We start from the raw sequence: 17,540 nt of genomic DNA, 5'->3' as shown, positions 1-17,540 counted from the left end.
AAAACAGGTTGATCTACAAATACCATCAAGTACAGCAGAAGCTAAAGCATACATCAGGAAATATGCACAATCAGTATGGCAGGTATATTGGGATGGTATTGAAACAGGTAGACATTTATATAACATACAAAAACAAGTTGGTGCTGGGAGGAGGGAGAGCAGGAACCGTAAGGAAGGGAATATTATAACTCGTCTGAGAATAGGTCACACAGGACTTAATAGTACATTGTTTAAAATTGGCAAGCACCCAACTGGGGAATGTATTTATTGTAGTCAGCAAGAAACAGTTGAACATGTACTGCTTCATTGCAGGAAATACAACAAAGAAAGATGCCATTTTATTCAGTCATTAAAGAAGGTTGATCACAAAGACTTCTCTATAACTGGTATTCTAGGGGAAAAGGCTATATATGATTACATCATTAAGTTTATTAAAGAAACGAAGTTAAGTAAAAGAATTTTTAAAAAGTTTTTTTTTTTGTAATTTTTTTTTTTTAATTATTATTAAAATCTGTTTATTTATTTATTTATTTCTATAATTTATTTTTTATTTTTAGTTATTTATTTTATTATTAATAATATGATTAATTTTTTTTGTTTTTTTTTCTCCCCCTTCTCGCATTATGTCAATCCCATAAGCACGTATTCTGTTCCACACTCCAGTCCAGTCGGTGGCGGTAATGCACCTACAAGTTGGTTTGCCAACCGCCAATAAACACCAAAGAAGAAGAAGAAAGAAGGGTAGTTGAGCGGAAAAGGACACCGGTGGGGGGCATTACATGTAACTCCAAATCAATAAACTCCCGTTGTCTTCAAGAAATTGTCATCAGCTAATCGGAAATGTTTTCTCTTTCTACTTCCCTTCAGCCACAGGTATCAAATCACTGTCTATATAGGACAGCGGGTTTCATAAATTAACGTGCGCAGGCTAGCCGGTTAGCTAGCATATGTAACAAGCAGCACTTAAGATTTGAGCGAATAGTTTTCGAACATCATGCAGAAAAGGCTATGTCATGTTATTAGTCCAGTTGTTGTTTTTTTTTGTTTTTTTTGTAATCTCCCTTAAAGTCATGAACATTCAATCCACCACAGTATTTCAAGTGTGCTTAATTCTTTATTATGTTTAATAGCTTCAGTTTTGAAAATGACGTTTTAATAGCCGACTTAAATGTCAATGACATTTAGCTAAGAATACGTTCATAGCTTTTATTCATGTACCCTAAAAACAGCCTGACAGTAAATAATATATGCATGTTTTTTAAATAATTAAAAAAATCCAGGGGCCTCATTTATCAACAGTGCGTAAAAAAGGTTCTATATTTTGTCCTTATATTTACACACATTCCTATACATATAAGTACAAGTTGGTAGATCATACACTTTGCGTGAAACTGCTTACGCACTCATTACGCACACATCTGTGCATACGCACTGTTGATAAACATTTTTCATAAGTGATCTCCCCCCCCACCCCCCCACACACACATATCACAAATATGTCTAATATTTTACAGACATTTCAGTCTGTTTTACTGATAGAGTCAGCTTTACTGATACTATTGCCTTCTTGATAAATGAGTACACTAACTTTAGATAACATTTTCATTATGGGCGAAAATGATGGACAGTTTAATGGGTTTTTTTTTTTTTTTTTTTTAGAAATGTATAAATCGTTTTCACACAATCAAAAATGTAATGGTTTAACCATTGTTTTTACTCCATGTTTAATTACTCATTGATGTATTATTTACATTGTGGAATTTCACATTTTGAGAGAACACCCCAATATAAATTACATGTTTTAATTAAAGGTGTTATAAAAATTTAATTCTCAAGACCCAAAAGACGAAAAACTTGGTTTGGCTGTTTATCTCCACAGGTAACAGTCCAGCTGAGTCACCTCATCAATGCCCTGCACTCTCTGAAGGGTTCAGTGAGCAGCAATACTTCAGTCAATCACAAACACAGAGAGAACGCATCAGAACAAGATCTGAACTGCACAGAGGTAATTACATTCATCTGTTCACTGATAAATACTGTACATTTGTAAGTTATTGGAACCCTCCCTTTGTCCCCTCTAGTCATTTATTGGAAATGTGGTTATAAAATTGAGCAGTTGAACGTTAGCAGCTTTTAAATGAATGATGCTCTTCTGAATCCTAACCGTGAATGTTTTTCCTCTTTAAATTCTGCATCTGTGGTGTTGTGCTGGGAAGCCATCACTGACCCTCCGGGATTTAGTATTGACAGATCTCGGGGTCAGGCAGCTAGATGAGCTGGTGCAGAAGCTTCTGCCTTGTGTTACTCAGCAGGAGTCGCTCTCACAACTGAGGACTGTGCCAAATATCTGGAGGACTTCCCATCTTTCCTCAGATTCGTTCTTTCACAACAAACATGGTGAGGCAAAAAAATAATTTTCCTTCACTTTCTCGATACCTGAGCCTATGACATAAATCTTAAACTTTGTTCATTTTTATTTATTTTGTAATCTTGTTTTTATTCATTTCAAATAATAAAACATACTATATGGTATTTTGATGATCCCATCTCATTGTAATTTGATGAAGTTGTCACTGAAGGTTCCATGTCAGTGTTGCTGTTTCTTTAGCACTTTTTCAGCGTTTTCCTTTGCCACAAAGAAATGTCAATAATAAAATGCACTTATGTGAATGAGACTACTTAAACCTCCCTCATTAGGACTGTTTTTTTGTTACCGACAGTTTAAAGAACTTTTATTTGCATTTATGCACTCAACAGTTCACTCAATAGTTAATTGCTGCAGCCATCCATCACTGTAATCTTGATTGTTATATAATTGATTGTGCAGATTTCTCGTATTGTAAGGCTAAATTTACCACATGTATTAACTGTTTAACTTCTGCTTTCCTGTTCAGGGTTTTCAAGAATGGGCGGTGTTACTCCTGTGTTCTCGAAGCAGAACAAGTCACCTCTCCAGACACTATGTACAGATCTCAAATATTTGCCATGTAAAGTGTACAGTATTTTATTATTCAGTTGTCACACAGTAAACATGCAACTTCATTTGACATGATCTGTGTTTGATATTCATCAAATATTAATCTTTTTTTTTTAATTTTCAGTGATGGTCCCAAATCGTGGCTTTAAAACTCTGAAGTCCAGAACACGCCGTCTACAGGGAGGCTTTGACAGTTCAGGGGAGCCTGAGGGATTTACACCATCATTTATGAAGGTCACCCACACAGTAATACAGTGCTTTCTTTTAAATTATGTTATGTAGTGTTTATTATTTATGCTTTAAGGTTTTTTAGCACATTGTTAATGTCCTTTGTGAAAGTGAAGGTTTGTATGGCCATTTTAATATTATTTATGTTTTTGTCAACCAGGGTTTCCTTACACGAGATAAAGGGCCAGATGTTGAAACACTGGACAAGCTCCTTAAAAACAAAAACATTCCTGATGGTCAGCATGATGCTTTTAAGACTGGTTTTGCAGAGGGATTCCTAAAAGCACAGGCCCTAACACAGAGAACCCAAGGCAAGTTTTCTTAAGGCTTTCAGTAGACAAAAGCTCCATAAAACCATTTGTGTGAGTTTTGAAAATAATGTGATCTAGTACCTTCATACAGTACTGTAAATACCGTAAGTCTGTCTCTCACAGCCTTGTTTTTGCCCTGACTAAGGTCTATTGAATGGAGAAAGTTTCTCAACCTGATGTAATTATTTCCTTTCTCACTTTATTATTGTATTTAAAAAACATCATATTGTCATCTCCAATAGAATCATTAAGGAGGACACGACTGATACTATTGGTGCTTTTGCTGGTGGGCTTATATGGACTCTCAAAAACACCTTTCTTATCAGGTAAATATTATTTAGAATCTTCGGCATGTATGATTTGTCTCCCTAAATTCCGTATAGCTTATGCCCGGTGTCATGTCTACCAGTGTGAATCTAAAATTGTAATCATTAGTAAAAGTTTTGGCTTGGATTGAAAACCATTAATGCTCTCTTGGCTGGCATGCCCCTTTTGTGGCTTTGAGAAAGCTTTGTGTAGTGCTTTGTGTGTGTGTGTGTGTGTGTGTACTGGTTTATATAACCTGGTGGGGACTTAAACCTGACTACACACTAGGGCTGTGCGATTAATAGAAATCGTCATAAAATCGCGATTTGAGCTTTCGCGATTTCTTAATCGCTTTATAGCATGATTTTCGGCGCCCCCAACCTCCCGCAGTATGCTATCCGAACCAATCAGAATGCAGCGCGCCTAAATGGAGCACTAGAACAGAACAGACCGGGCGGGCATACAAACAAAATCGTGATTAAAATCGAAATCGCAAAATTGATCAAAGAAATCTCGTTAGGTTTTTTTTGTCCATATCGCACAGCCCTACTACACACAGACTCATGGGGACTCGTGTCACGGTGGGGACCTAAATTGTGGTCCCCACGGGTACAAAAGCTTATAAATCATACAGAATGAAGTTTTTTGAAAATCTAAAAATGCAGAAAGTCTCCTGTGAGGGGTAGGTTTAGGGGTAGGGTTGGTGTAGGGCAATAGAATATACGGTCTGTACAGTAGAAAAACCATTACGCCTATGGAGAGTCCCCACAAGGATAGCTGACCAGACGTGTGTGTGTGTGTGTGTGTACTATAATGTAACCTTTCCGGACAGTGCGATTCCGAACCACATCAGGGCTGGACTCAGCAGTGGACCCTGTCCAGATGAAGAACGTCACCTTTGAGCATGTGAAGGGTGTGGAGGAGGCCAAGAATGAGCTGCAGGAAGTGGTGGAGTTCCTCCGGAACCCACAGAAGTTCACTGCTTTGGGAGGAAAGCTGCCTAAAGGCAAGAGCACACTTTTGCTGAAAGTCTCCAAGCCAGAACCATTCAAATTAATAGTTACATTTAAATTCTACTGTTGTTTGCTCACCGTCATGTTTTAGCAAACCTGTATGATTTTTCTTTTTTTTTTATCTGTGGAATACACTTTTTAAAAATACGTACAACTACATCTACCTTCTTCACCATCCAGTAGTAGTCTCAAGCTTCAAAAAGGATAAAAAAAGACACCATAACAGCAGTCCATATTTAAATTTTTTTTTTTCTTTTCATAGGAATCTTGTTGGTTGGGCCTCCAGGTACAGGAAAGACCCTGTTGGCCCGTGCTGTGGCAGGTGAGGCAGATGTGCCATTCTACTACGCATCTGGCTCAGAGTTCGATGAGATGTTTGTTGGTGTTGGTGCCAGTCGAATCAGAAACCTTTTCAGTGAGTACCTAGCTTGCATAGAGCCAAATCATAATTCAAGCCAGATTGTTTATAGATGAGGACATACAATGTGCCTGATTCTGAGTTCAGTGAAAGTCAAAAGCGCTCTCCTGTGCCTAATTAGTGAATGAATTAATGTATGCATGTATTAAAGCAGTTCTCCTGCATTTGTTCTCTAGGGGAAGCTAAAGCTAATGCTCCTTGTGTTATCTTCATTGATGAGCTGGATAGTGTTGGAGGAAAGAGGATCGAGTCCCCCATGCACCCCTATTCTAGACAGACAATCAATCAGCTTCTAGCAGAGATGGATGGGTGAGCCGTGCTACTCAGAGTGACTTCATTGCAGTGTGTACTTGAGTGAAAAGTTTGAGTTTCCTTCACTAACTTTTGGTTTTTAACATATGCAGGTTTAAGCCAAATGAAGGTGTCATCATAATTGGAGCAACAAACTTCCCTGAAGCTTTGGATAAGTATGTATATTTCTTTTCGAACATCTAAAGACTAAAGCTTGCTTGTTTTACAATATGCCAAAAGATAATAAGATGTATGTTATTGTGGGTTTGTTGAAGTCTTTTGTCAATATAATGTTGTTGATTGGTCAGAAAATCTGAATGCAGTCTTGTTCCCAAGTGCTCTGATCCGGCCAGGCCGTTTTGATATGCAGGTCACTGTCCCCAGACCAGATGTGAAGGGCCGCACTGAAATCCTCAAGTGGTACCTTAAAAAAATTAAAGTAGACAGTGGTAAGTGGTCTGTGAAAGACTCATTTCTTAATGTTGTGAGGTGGTAAAAAAAAAAAAGTAATTGTTCTTAAGAATTATTGTATTTTCTGGACATTAGCTGTGGAGGCAGAGGTCATTGCCAGAGGAACGGTGGGGTTCTCTGGAGCCGAGCTGGAGAATCTAGTTAATCAGGCTGCACTAAAGGCAGCTGTCGATAGCAAAGACATGGTGACCATGAAGGAGTTGGAGTTTGCTAAGGACAAAATACTGATGGGTAGGTACCTCTAACTCGTGCTGCATGAAGTACGTTTTGTTGCTCATATTAGTCACATTTACCCCTTAATTTCAGATAATGAAATTTTTCCATAGTTCACCGGAAATCATTTTTTGTAGAAACACCAAAACCAAAAATAAAGTTTTAGTAATTAAATTTGGGCAGCTGAATTCTGTATTCTGTTCAGGGTGTCATATACTATCCTAGTGTGCATAGGGTGTCATAGTAAAGCTGTTTGGCAACAAGACGCCTTTTGATATTTCAGCCGAACAGATTTTACATATGACTGGTTTTTTGGTCCAGGGTCACGTAAGTCGCATGGGTATATTTGTAGCAATAGCCAACAATACGTTGTATGGGTCAAAATTATCGATTTTTTGTAAATTTCCTACCGTAAATTTATCAAAACGTAATTTTTGATTAGTAAAATGCATTGCTAAGAACTTCATTTGGACAACTTTAAAGGCGATTTTTTCAATATTTTGATTTTTTTGCACCTTCAGATTCCACATTTTTTAAATCGTTGTATCTCAGCCTAATATTGCAAAACATTGTCTTATCACAACAAACCATACATCGACGGAAAGGTAATTTATTCAGCTTTCAGATGATGTATAAATCTCGATTTCAAAAAAATTGACCCCATGACTGGTTTTGTGGTCCAGGGTCACATATTGCTATTCTAGTATCAGTCTTGGTCCTGAAGAAGTCTGTCCATGCTGACATGTTTACCTGTTGCAGCTTATTTACATTGTGTGCATGGAATTGACCATTAGAGAAGCACAGATTTTTGGCCCGTTAAATCCATTAAAAATTTCATTTTTCTGCTGTTTGGGTTGAATATTTTCAGTGGCTGAAATTTTGGTGCATCCCTTGTTTTCCATTGACTTTTCCTTTCTGCAGGGCCGGAACGCAGGAGCGCAGAGATTGACAAGAAGAATAAAGAGATCACAGCGTACCATGAGTCAGGCCATGCTATTATTGCATACTACACCAAAGATGCCATGCCCATAAATAAAGCCACTATTATGCCGAGAGGCCCCACTTTGGGTCATGTGAGTACACTTTAATTGATTATAAGAGTTTCTACTTTGAAAGGGCTCATCTCTTCACATTAGGTTGAAACTATAAAGTCAACGTTAGAATTTTTTGGAGCTACATGCTTATTTTTCAAGTGTGAGACAGTGTGCCAGTATTTTTGTTTTCCTCTCTATAGGTGTCCATGCTCCCAGAGAATGACCGCTGGAGTGAAACTCGTTCTCAACTTCTGGCCCAGATGGACGTCAGCATGGGCGGCCGAGTGGCTGAGGAGCTCATCTTTGGCAGTGAGAATATCACCACTGGTATGTTGCAGTACTGTTTGCTCTGGGGTTGCAGTGTCATTCAAAATGTTTTTGTATTATTTATAATGAAAGACTAGTATTATTATATTATAGAGTGACCTTGCTGTAAGTGTGTTTATTGTATATCACATTTTGCAAATATGCGAGAAAACAATGCATGAATAATAAATACTGCAAAATTATGCTAATCACTTATTTCTGTTCATCTGTGTAATGTTTTGTTGTTTTTCCTTAGGAGCATCAAGTGATTTTGACAGTGCTACAAAAATAGCCAAACTGATGGTGACCAGATTTGGCATGAGTGAAAAGGTTTGTCATATTTAGCAAATTATTTTTGCTTACTGAATATGCATGTATATGGATATTATTGTGAGATTTTATTTACTTTATTTACCAGAGTTGGTTGTATTCAAATTTATTGATGCCAAATGTCATTAACTCTTGCATATTTTCATGCATAAAGACTTCATCTAAGGAAAAATAAATGTTATGACATAAATTGCATGTTATTTCCTAAGTTAAATAATTTACTTATGAAAAAGAAATGAAGTAGACCATTTTACACCTGTTGTTTCCATGACAGTTAGAATTCAATAGAAAGCAAGGCACCTCACTAGGTTTTAAAAAATAGTTTTTTTTGTTTTTTTTCCAGAGCTTTTTTTTCATTGACTCCTTGATTTTTGTGTCATTCTTTTTTGTTAATAGTTGGGTGTCATGACATATGCTGACCTCACCAAGCAGAGCTCAGAAACTCAGGCAGCCATTGAACATGAAGTCAGGATACTTCTGAGGGTAAACTTTGTTCTGATCTAATTCGATCCTCAAATCAGTACTTCAACATTGCATTTTTAAGCACTCAACAGCCTGCTGTTAACATTTCTTGATACCAGCTACAATTTTTTCCCCGTTTTTGGCTCACATATTTGTTTGAATTGTCCTAGGATTCCTACGAGCGTGCTAAAGCGCTCCTGAAGTCTCGTTCTAAGGAACACAAAAATCTTGCTGAGGCTTTACTGCGGTATGAGACATTGGATGCCAAAGAGATCCAGCTGGTCTTAGAGGGAAAGACAATAGGCAGCAGATGAGGGCTCACCAGGACCTTCAGGCAACAGGGAAAGGACAATGGAACCCTAAAAGACATGAATGTACATATGCAACCAAGAGCTTGGTAGGCCAACACTCCCCATTGGTAAAGATGTTTTTTTTTTTTTGTTTTTGTTTTTTTTCCTGAGTGCCAGATCTCTAAAAATGTTTTCTTCCAAAGAAATTGTTATTGTGAGAATTTAACTCATTTAGTATCTATTTCAGTGGTTTTCTGTCCCATTGACTGCAGGTGCTGCCGTATTTGTAGTGGAGCAGAAGCTGATATTGAATAAATCATTAAGCTGTAGGCAACAGTCCAGTTTACTATAAAGTTAGGGACAAATTGCTGTTCACTGTTTCTGACAGAGTTGTCTGAGCCAGGCTGAGCATATGTTGCATGGTGGCCTTTGAGAAATAGAAGGGAATGTATTTTTCTCTGAGGGAGTGGGGAATGTTTCAAAGCACTTTGGTACTGGGACATTATATTATTTGTGTGATGCATATAGGGCTGTGCGATATGGACAAAAAAAACCTATTGCGATTTCTTTGATCAATTTTGCGATTTCGATTTTAATCACGATTTTGACACACACAGACATGCTTTACAGTCATTAATGCATTCAGTGTGAATTTGAAACATATTTCCTGCTCCATTTAGGCGCGCTGCATTCTGATTGGTTCGGATAGCATTCTGCGGGAGGTCGGGGGCGTGGAAAATTGTGCTATAAAGCGATTAAGAAATCGCGCAAGCTCAAATCGCGATTTTATGACGATTTCGATTAATCGCACAGCCCTAGATGCATATCATATTGCCTGCTTGTGAACAATGCTGCTTCAAAATACCTTAATAGTCACAGTAAGTTAATACATCAGAGCCTCAGTATGCTATTAGATAAACTTTCTGATAAGAAATTCCAAGTGGCCCAGTAATCAATAAACTTGTGTAGTTTGAGCTCTATTTCACAAGACTGTTTTTATACCATTATACCATCTGGAATATTACATGTTCCATGTTATAGGTTTAAATACTTACTCTCTTGCATCAGTTTGATCATACAAAAAAACAAAAGGGAGACTAAAATGTGGTATTCATTTAAATTTGATATTAGATCTGCATTTCTCTGGTTCCAGTGGTTTTTACACTCTGTTTATTCAGCTTTATTCAACATATTATTTATTCATGTACAGTAGCTCTACATCTATGAGTTTACCTTGCCTCCATGTATGTTTGCCTTTTACCCAAGCTCTTTTTAGTTGTGTGTATATACAGTATATATTTATAATTAATAAAATTAAAAACAAGGACATTGTATCATTGTATATAAGTGTATTAGATTGATTTTAGTCTGAGTTCTGCCTGGTTTGTAATTCAAAATTATTTTTCTTTTGAAGCTGTTGCACATTAAATAATGAATGGGAGCTGAACTGAATAAAGGAAACATAACTCTGCATAATTGTTATTTTCATGTACTGTGGTAACTTCTGCATTGCAAGAACATTACCATTATACAAGTAAACAAGTCTAAACTAAATGCTTCATTTTATGAAGAAAATGCAAGTAGTATAAAAGCTGGTGCCAAGTTGGTGTTCTAGATCAGGCATCCTCAAATCTGGCCCACGAGATCCACTTTCCTGCAGAGTTTAGCTCTAACCCTAATCAAACACACCTGAGCATGCTAATCAATGTCTTCAGGCTCATTAGAAAATCACAGGTAGGTGAGTTTGATGAGGGTTGGAGCTAAACTCTGCAGCGCATTGGCCCTCCAGGGCAAGATTTGAGGAACCCTGCTCTAGATGGTTGCTTACTGGCCCAAATTATAAGTCTGAGGATCTTCACCCAGTTATGTCTCTTTGCTTTGAAAAGGAATTAGCTTTCCTCTAGAAGCCACACAGTTAAAATGACACCGGTTCATTTTTGATGGAGCTACACATCAAATACTCACACTTCTGACATTTCAAGACTTTTGTTTATCTTTGAAATACAAATGAAGATATTTTTAATGAAATCCAAGATTCCTGTCCCTCCATTTTAAAGTCCATTCACACATTTTGACAGTTCAAAAGGTTCATAAATGGATTGTAAAAGAAATCCACTTTAATTGAGCAGTTTAATTAACATAGGCTTTATTCACGTATTAACGCTGACAAAAGCATATATAATCACATCAAATATGGTAAACAGACTTTCAGTGGAGGAACAGAAGTCACTCGGGTTTAATAAAAATGTTGACGTTGTTACTGTAATTATATTACAGTTACTATGAATTTCAACTACATTACATTTTGCACATTTCTGGAATAATATATGTTGTTAAACCGCATAAACACATTACACCAAATACACAAAATAATGTTCTTTTTTAGCAATGTCATATGATCCCTTTAAAACAACACGCTTGAAAATCTGCCTTCACTATACTTTGAACATGCTTCTGAGTGCTTTAAAAGTAACTACAAGAAATTGTCTTTTTTTTCTTACTCTTTATTTAATAAAATGTTAATTTTACAAGTATATTGAGAAAGAGATAGGACATAATGAAGAAAACGCAGAAGTTTGATTTTCGAATTCAGTGCTGCCATAATTTCTGGCAAAATCCAAAAAAAGTTAGAAATACTGGAGTAAAAGCAATGCCATGAAGCAGCCCAAAAGTAATGACTAGGAGCACAATGGTGAAGAAAGTTCTGAATATGTAGCTGCTGAAAGCACAACCACACCCACAATTGTAGACAGAGCCCCCTGAAGTATGGGGTAGCCCAGGTGTGTCATTGCCTCCACAACTCTTTCATTCACATTGGGCTTAGTACTGGACACAAACGTGTAAGAGATATGAGCAGAGAAGTCCATAGAAAAGCCGATGCTAATGACCAGGTTTATCATGGAGATTGAATCAAGACTTACGTTTAGCAGTGCCATAAAACCGGTGACTCCCAAAATGACTGAAACGATGGCAAAATCAACCCACAAGGCACAAAGAGGATTTGGAATCAGCACAAGGGAGATGAGCAGCATTACTAGGGTTGCCACAATGATGGTCTGAAGAGTGATATGCCCTATTACTGTATATTGATCATGGTATATAAACGCTGGATGGTAGAACAACAGCGGACGTGGGCAGCTGTCAGCTGTCTTCCATAGTGAGTTCAATATGCTCTTCTCGTTTGAATTCTCAACAACCGTCTGAAGAAACAGACGTGAAGCAGCTATGTCGTTATTGGTTATGATGACATCCTGTTTGAGCATTGGTTGGTGGTCCAGGAACTCATAAAGATGTCTTTTAAATTGACCTCCTGAGCTGATGTTATTACTGTGTTTCTCGGCATACTTTTCGAAGGAATGAAGCCAAGATGTCGACAACTTCTTGACAAAATTCAATTCCTGAAACTGTACAAAACACAACTCCAGTTGATGGCGTTTGCTCTCCTCCCAATATGGAAATGTGCCGTTGATAGCTAACATTACATTTGGACCACAATAATCAAAGTATGTCTTTTCAACTTCATAGTACTGGATGATGTATGATTTATCAAGTGCTAGGTTCCTGAGATCAATACCTTCCTTAAGTTGCAGGCAACCATAAACACTAACAGCAATGTATGTTAAGTAAATCAAAATGACTAAAGCTTTACTCTCCAAACTGTTGTCAAAAATGGTCCATAATACTTCCTGAAGAACAGTGTCATTGGGTGCTCTTCCTCAGTGCCTGTGTTATGGTCGTAAGATCCTCCAACACAACAGAGAGTATAGACTTTAGAGCGTCCTGGTGGGACCTCTTCTGGGACCTTCATGCAAGTTAACCAGTGTCTGTTCGCCCCCTCTCTTCTGCCATTCAGAGCCAAACAAGCTCCAAAGAAAGTGATGTTATAGAAGAAGCAGAACAAGACAGCTGTGCCTGCAAACAGACAGAAAGACCGAACAGAGCCGAAGGGATTGCCGTAGCTGAGGTAAAAGGCTAGCACGTCAGTTAGGGTGGTGATAGTAATGGAAACGGCTGCCTCTCTGTAGGTATCAGCCAAGCGTTTTGGCACTGTGTCTTGGATGTTGGTCCGTTGGCAGCTGGAGATCATGATAAACATGTCATCAATACCGATTCCTAAAAAAAAAACTGTTTCACATCTTGAAATGAAGATCTGTCAGTTGTGGAGAATATGAAATGTAGTGCTCTTTGTACATTTGCATTTATGCATTTTGACCCGTTTATCCAATGCGAGCTACAGTGTGTGGGGTAAGATGTGTCACCTCCTTAATCCAGCACCTTTTTTTTTTTATCACATTGCCATTTTTAGAAAACAACCCATCATATATACAGCTGTATATTCTATATGGCATTGAAAATCTGTCCATGTCTCAAAATATATATGCATACTGGTCAGTTATACATGTATAAAACCATGTAAATTGTTACATTTACATTTTTTTCTGTCCAAAATGGTAGAAAGAGTTAAAGTGTATCAGATGTTGGGCCAGTGGGTCTTCTAATAGTGAACTTTGCTTCAAAATGTTGAAATTATTTCAGTACATTTAAATATTCTAAATGTTAAATTTTGGGGTTGTAGTATAAAATATAGAGCAGCAAAACTTTAGAATGGGATTGTATATTACTAGTTATTTAGGTAACACTTCAGTTTAGGGACCAATTTATTTCTGTTCTGTGCAGTGGAGCAATGTGTACAGGAGGTCGTTACGTTAGAGAGCAAGTCTACAAATTCCTGAAGCCAGGCATCTTCCAGTGTATTATTGCTCTCTTGCAGATAATAGAAAAGTCTCATTGCTTTGGCACTTTGAACAACTCCATTGTGATCCACCTCCACCTTACTAATGATATTTCCCATGTGGATACAGTTGAATTCGGAATGACAGTACTCAGGATACGTTATGTTGCCAAAATCAATGTTGCTGGCAGTGTAATCTAGAACATCAAGCATTACGTTAGAGTTGCATGTTCCGTTCACAGTTGCGCAAATATCCGAAAACACAAACTTCTGTGCGTCACGACGAGCTGCGGTGATTCTTCTTCTTGTTCGTTTGACAGGAGAATAGCAAAGATGCAAAAACCCCGTCAGTGTTCAATCGTATAATTGAAAATTGTGAGTCAATTTGTGGAAAGGTTTCTTGAAAGAATCGCCTCTCCACTTTAGCGCGGCCGTTTTTCGGTGTAAACTGCTCCACTATGTCGTTGGCTTTCAGGTCATTCAAAAAGTAAAATCCTCCTCCGAGACCTGCGGACACCGCCAGCAGTAAAGTGACAAACCACCACGGGTGAAGCCCTACGAATACCGACACTTTCAAAACAAAGCCGGATGAGCTTTTCAATGCAGTCTGAGATGCAGGACACTATGACTACTGCAGATGTGCACTGATCTGTACACCTGGCGGCGAGGAGATGTGCGGATTATATATGCCTCATTTGAATATGTAACACCTCATTTTGTTACTGTAAGTAGCCTATTGTAAGTGTATTTGTATGCCCTCGCCTTTTGGGGTGGAGCATGCATAATTGTGCTTGTATGTTAGATATTTCCCCAAAAATGTAAATAAATACTTTATGATGTTATATATGTTGTTTCCATATAGTCCATTCAGCATTAATTGCAGTAATTCAGTGGGATTTTTGTATGTAATTTGTATGACCCTATGACAGCATAAATTCACATCTGGGATTACATGAAGAGGCAAAAATTTCAAACACCTGGAATATTATTCATGCATTTTATATAGGCTACTCAAATAATTCTAATATCATGATGAGAAATTGTCACTGGATAATGAACCAATGGTGGGAAATATTTGAACGAATAAAAACCCATATTTAACATGATGGACATGGTACTTGTGGGGAATGGCTTACATTGGTGGTAAAATTATGTCAAAAAAGAATATAAAAAAGCAGGTCATATCATATCTCTCCAGAGCTCTTACAATGTACATTTGCTGGCACAAAGGATCTCTTTAGACTTTTTTCTTTTGTTATCGTGGTAACTATTTCCATTAGAATTGCTCCTCAAACCTATAATCAAAAGCTTGAGCTTCTTCTGAAAGGAAACAATTTTCTGAAGCAGTGATCCAGGTACCTCCTGTAAATGAGGAGCAACAAGCTCCCAGTGAAACAATGGACCTCTGAAGTCGCAAACAATGGGGTAACTATTTAGAAAACTGGCAGAGATTCTGAGAGAAATTGGAGAGGGATCTTGAGAAATAGCATTCTTTAAAAAAAAAAAAAAAAGTTTCCTTAGTGTTGGTAATTACAAACCTCACAGTAAATGGACATCTTTTAGGACCTAATAAAGCATGTGTTTTTAACGATAGATGTGGCCAAACGTAAAATCAATTCAACTGAGTGTTTAAATAATAGTTTGGGCATGCAATGTATACATACAAATTAATACATTTACAGATTTTGTTATTTTTGTCTTTGTATATCAGGAAAAGGTTTGTAGATGGATTAAAAAGAAAAGATCTCTCTGGTGAAGAAGCAGCAGCAGCATTTTACCCCCTTGCTGATATGGCAGTGGAATAAGTCCGAGCAGCACAAAAACTGGAACTGGTAACCCAAGAGTGTCCCATGCATACTCACTCCTGTACCTCAACATTGCTAGACACATAAAGATCCATACTGTATTGTGTTCAGGTTAAAGGTCCAGGGGTCAAATGCGGGTTAAATGTCCATAATCCAGCCCTGCCCTTAGAGAGAAAGAAAGATGGAGTCTGGTCACCATGATCTGAGCTCTGCAGTGAATAGCAACTACATACCCTTGTGAAAAAGAAGTAGACTTTAGCATACATTTTTAAAAAGTACTTATTAAGGAAATTATATACTTTAAAAGAATATACTTAAGCGCAAATTGAATGTGATAATTTGGGATAAGTGCATGCTATTTGCAATTAAATTAAAATGTAATATATTTCTTCTTGTCTTTGAAAAATTGTTAAAGTGTACTGTTGAATGTACAGACAAGCATTTATGGTTTTAAATTTAACTAAAAATCTAAAGGCATTTCTATTGAAACTTGTATGTCATCTATTTTAAAATATTTGTGAATACACATTTGTAATGATGAAGTTGCAATTTAGCACATGTAAAATCACATACTTTGCAATTTCTTAATTTCTGCAAACGGTAACAAAAACTGTATTACATCTATATTAGTGCCTGTATATAGGTTTATTTATTTATTTATTTATATGTCCTTGTTAAACTGGAACCGTTATTAACAGTATTTAACTAGTGTTAAAGTGATCAGATGACATGCATTTATAGTCAAAATACTGACAATGGTGATAAAATTAACATGCTGGAAAAAGTTTGTATTTACTTTATTATTATTATTGCTGTTGTTTTAATTCATTTTAAATATAGCTTTAAAATGGCGCTAAAGGCCTTATGGGTTTAGAACGACATGAGGGTGAGTAATTAATGACAGAATTTTAATTTTTGGGTGAACTATCCCTTTAAGACACGCCCTTTCCTCAAGCAGTTCACTGATTTTACTTTGTATACAAACATTCTAGGTAAGGGTCCAAGCTTCGAAAGTGCTGGAACTCGAGGGGGTCCTCTTGGATCAGAAAGCCAGAGGTCCGAGTGGGACATTCTGAGGATGCACACTAAATTGTGTCTAAATTGTGGCCCACAGGAGCATCACAACTGCCATAACTCTGCAACCATTTGATATTAAATGAAGCATTAATCCTTGCTTTGGGTCACTGGACTAAATATTTGTTGTCATGAGAGTTTGTTGTCAATAAACTCATTTATGAATGAAATGGTGTGAAGTATGGATTACTGAGAAAACAAAGCAGGGCATGATAATGGACAAACTTTAGTTGATGCATTTGCTGTTTGATGGTGAGGCAGTTACGACTGCGGTAAATGGGACCAATCTGTAAGCCTAAAAATAAGCAGAGTTAAAAATAAGCAAGTATAGCCATGAGGCATTAACACTATGCTTACTTTGTTAAGATGATTTTAGTGTGACAAAATGGCATTTCTGTGTACAGTTATATCCAGTGTTACAACTTTGTTGCCACAGTAAACTTAGCCCAAGTAAAAAGCAAGTTTTAACAGAAGTGCTGTTATTTATGATACATTGCGCTATGGGCGCCCCAAGTCCTGGCTCGTGGACCTTTCCCGATCCCTTTTCTTGATCCGTTAATAACATATTGTTTATTAAACTGTTGTGTAAAATGAATATCACACTAGCAATCATGCTGATATTTGGGAAAAAAAGCTCATGTGATATTGCTTAACTATTCTGTTGTAAACACAAAAATGAAAACTCATCTTGAATTTCAAATTTGAAGATTTTGATGTAATTTCTGACCTTGCATGATGCTTAAGTTACGCCAATGCCAGACTAGCTTGTTTGTTGTTAAGCTTAATGGAGGGTTAAGTTAGGCAGGCTGTACTGAGATGTTTTAATAGTGGCAGTGTCACCACTGAGGAATTCAAGGTCAGGCTGTGGTGGATGTGCACAGTGTGCATTAACTGTGGTCAAACATTTTGGTCACTTGTGGTGATGTCAAAGAGTGGGAGAGGCTCGAAAACAATGCTGTGAAGGATAGACTTACAATCTTTGCAATAGCACGCACTGTACAGTAAAGCCCTAGATCATGAAATTTTCAGCAAATCTTTCAAAAACTTTCCAAACTGTTTTATGGAGTTTTTGTCTACTGAGTGTTTTTGGAAAGACGTTTCGTCAGCTGAACAATCGGTATGTTGTTAAACAACAATGAAATCCATTGAACACCTTGTACCTCTATTCCAGCCTCATTCCAGTAAAAAATTAAATAATGTGCTACCCTGACTAAGGTTTATTAGAACTTAAATGCAGCTGTTGGGCACAACAAGCTTAATTAAAATATAAAATATCTGA

At 37.2% G+C, this 17,540-nt stretch overlaps 1 protein-coding gene and 1 pseudogene across 2 annotated transcripts; one reads left to right on the top strand and one right to left on the bottom strand.

Moving 5' to 3' along the window:
• The first annotated feature begins 620 nt into the window (after positions 1 to 620).
• LOC107708459 (ATP-dependent zinc metalloprotease YME1L1-like) lies at positions 621 to 9,189 on the top strand. 2 transcript variants are annotated; one of them, XM_016512713.1, is made up of 18 exons: positions 621 to 873; positions 1,880 to 2,005; positions 2,217 to 2,397; positions 2,895 to 2,963; positions 3,102 to 3,211; positions 3,366 to 3,516; positions 3,759 to 3,842; positions 4,655 to 4,828; positions 5,098 to 5,250; positions 5,430 to 5,562; positions 5,658 to 5,720; positions 5,881 to 5,993; positions 6,091 to 6,246; positions 7,150 to 7,301; positions 7,463 to 7,589; positions 7,825 to 7,898; positions 8,295 to 8,381; positions 8,531 to 9,189. In XM_016512713.1, the coding sequence occupies exons 1-18, from the start codon at positions 841 to 843 to the stop codon at positions 8,672 to 8,674; spliced, it is 2,130 nt and encodes a 709-aa protein (XP_016368199.1). In that variant the 5' UTR covers positions 621 to 840; the 3' UTR covers positions 8,675 to 9,189. The 2 variants fall into 2 exon arrangements, with proteins under 2 accessions (XP_016368199.1, XP_016368191.1); XM_016512705.1 differs by having other exon boundaries at positions 2,895 to 2,987.
• Positions 9,190 to 11,239: 2,050 nt separating this feature from the next.
• Positions 11,240 to 14,056, bottom strand: LOC107708853 (patched domain-containing protein 3 pseudogene; annotated as a pseudogene).
• Positions 14,057 to 17,540: the final 3,484 nt, after the last annotated feature.

The sequence above is a fragment of the Sinocyclocheilus rhinocerous genome, unplaced genomic scaffold (assembly GCF_001515625.1).
Source record: "Sinocyclocheilus rhinocerous isolate Xijiao unplaced genomic scaffold, SAMN03320098_v1.1 scaffold1724, whole genome shotgun sequence".
Taxonomy (NCBI): Eukaryota; Metazoa; Chordata; class Actinopteri; order Cypriniformes; family Cyprinidae; genus Sinocyclocheilus; species Sinocyclocheilus rhinocerous.
Note: the sequence above shows the minus strand (reverse complement) of the source record. Positions and strands in the feature narration are given on the sequence as shown.

Coding starts and splice junctions, on each gene's coding strand:
- LOC107708459 (XM_016512705.1), top strand. CDS start 841: ATGTTTTCTCTTTCTACTTCCCTTCAGCCACAG. Junction 4,829..5,097: donor GGGAGGAAAGCTGCCTAAAG/GCAAGAGCACAC, acceptor TTCTTTTCATAG/GAATCTTGTTGGTTGGGCCT. Junction 5,994..6,090: donor AAAAATTAAAGTAGACAGTG/GTAAGTGGTCTG, acceptor TCTGGACATTAG/CTGTGGAGGCAGAGGTCATT.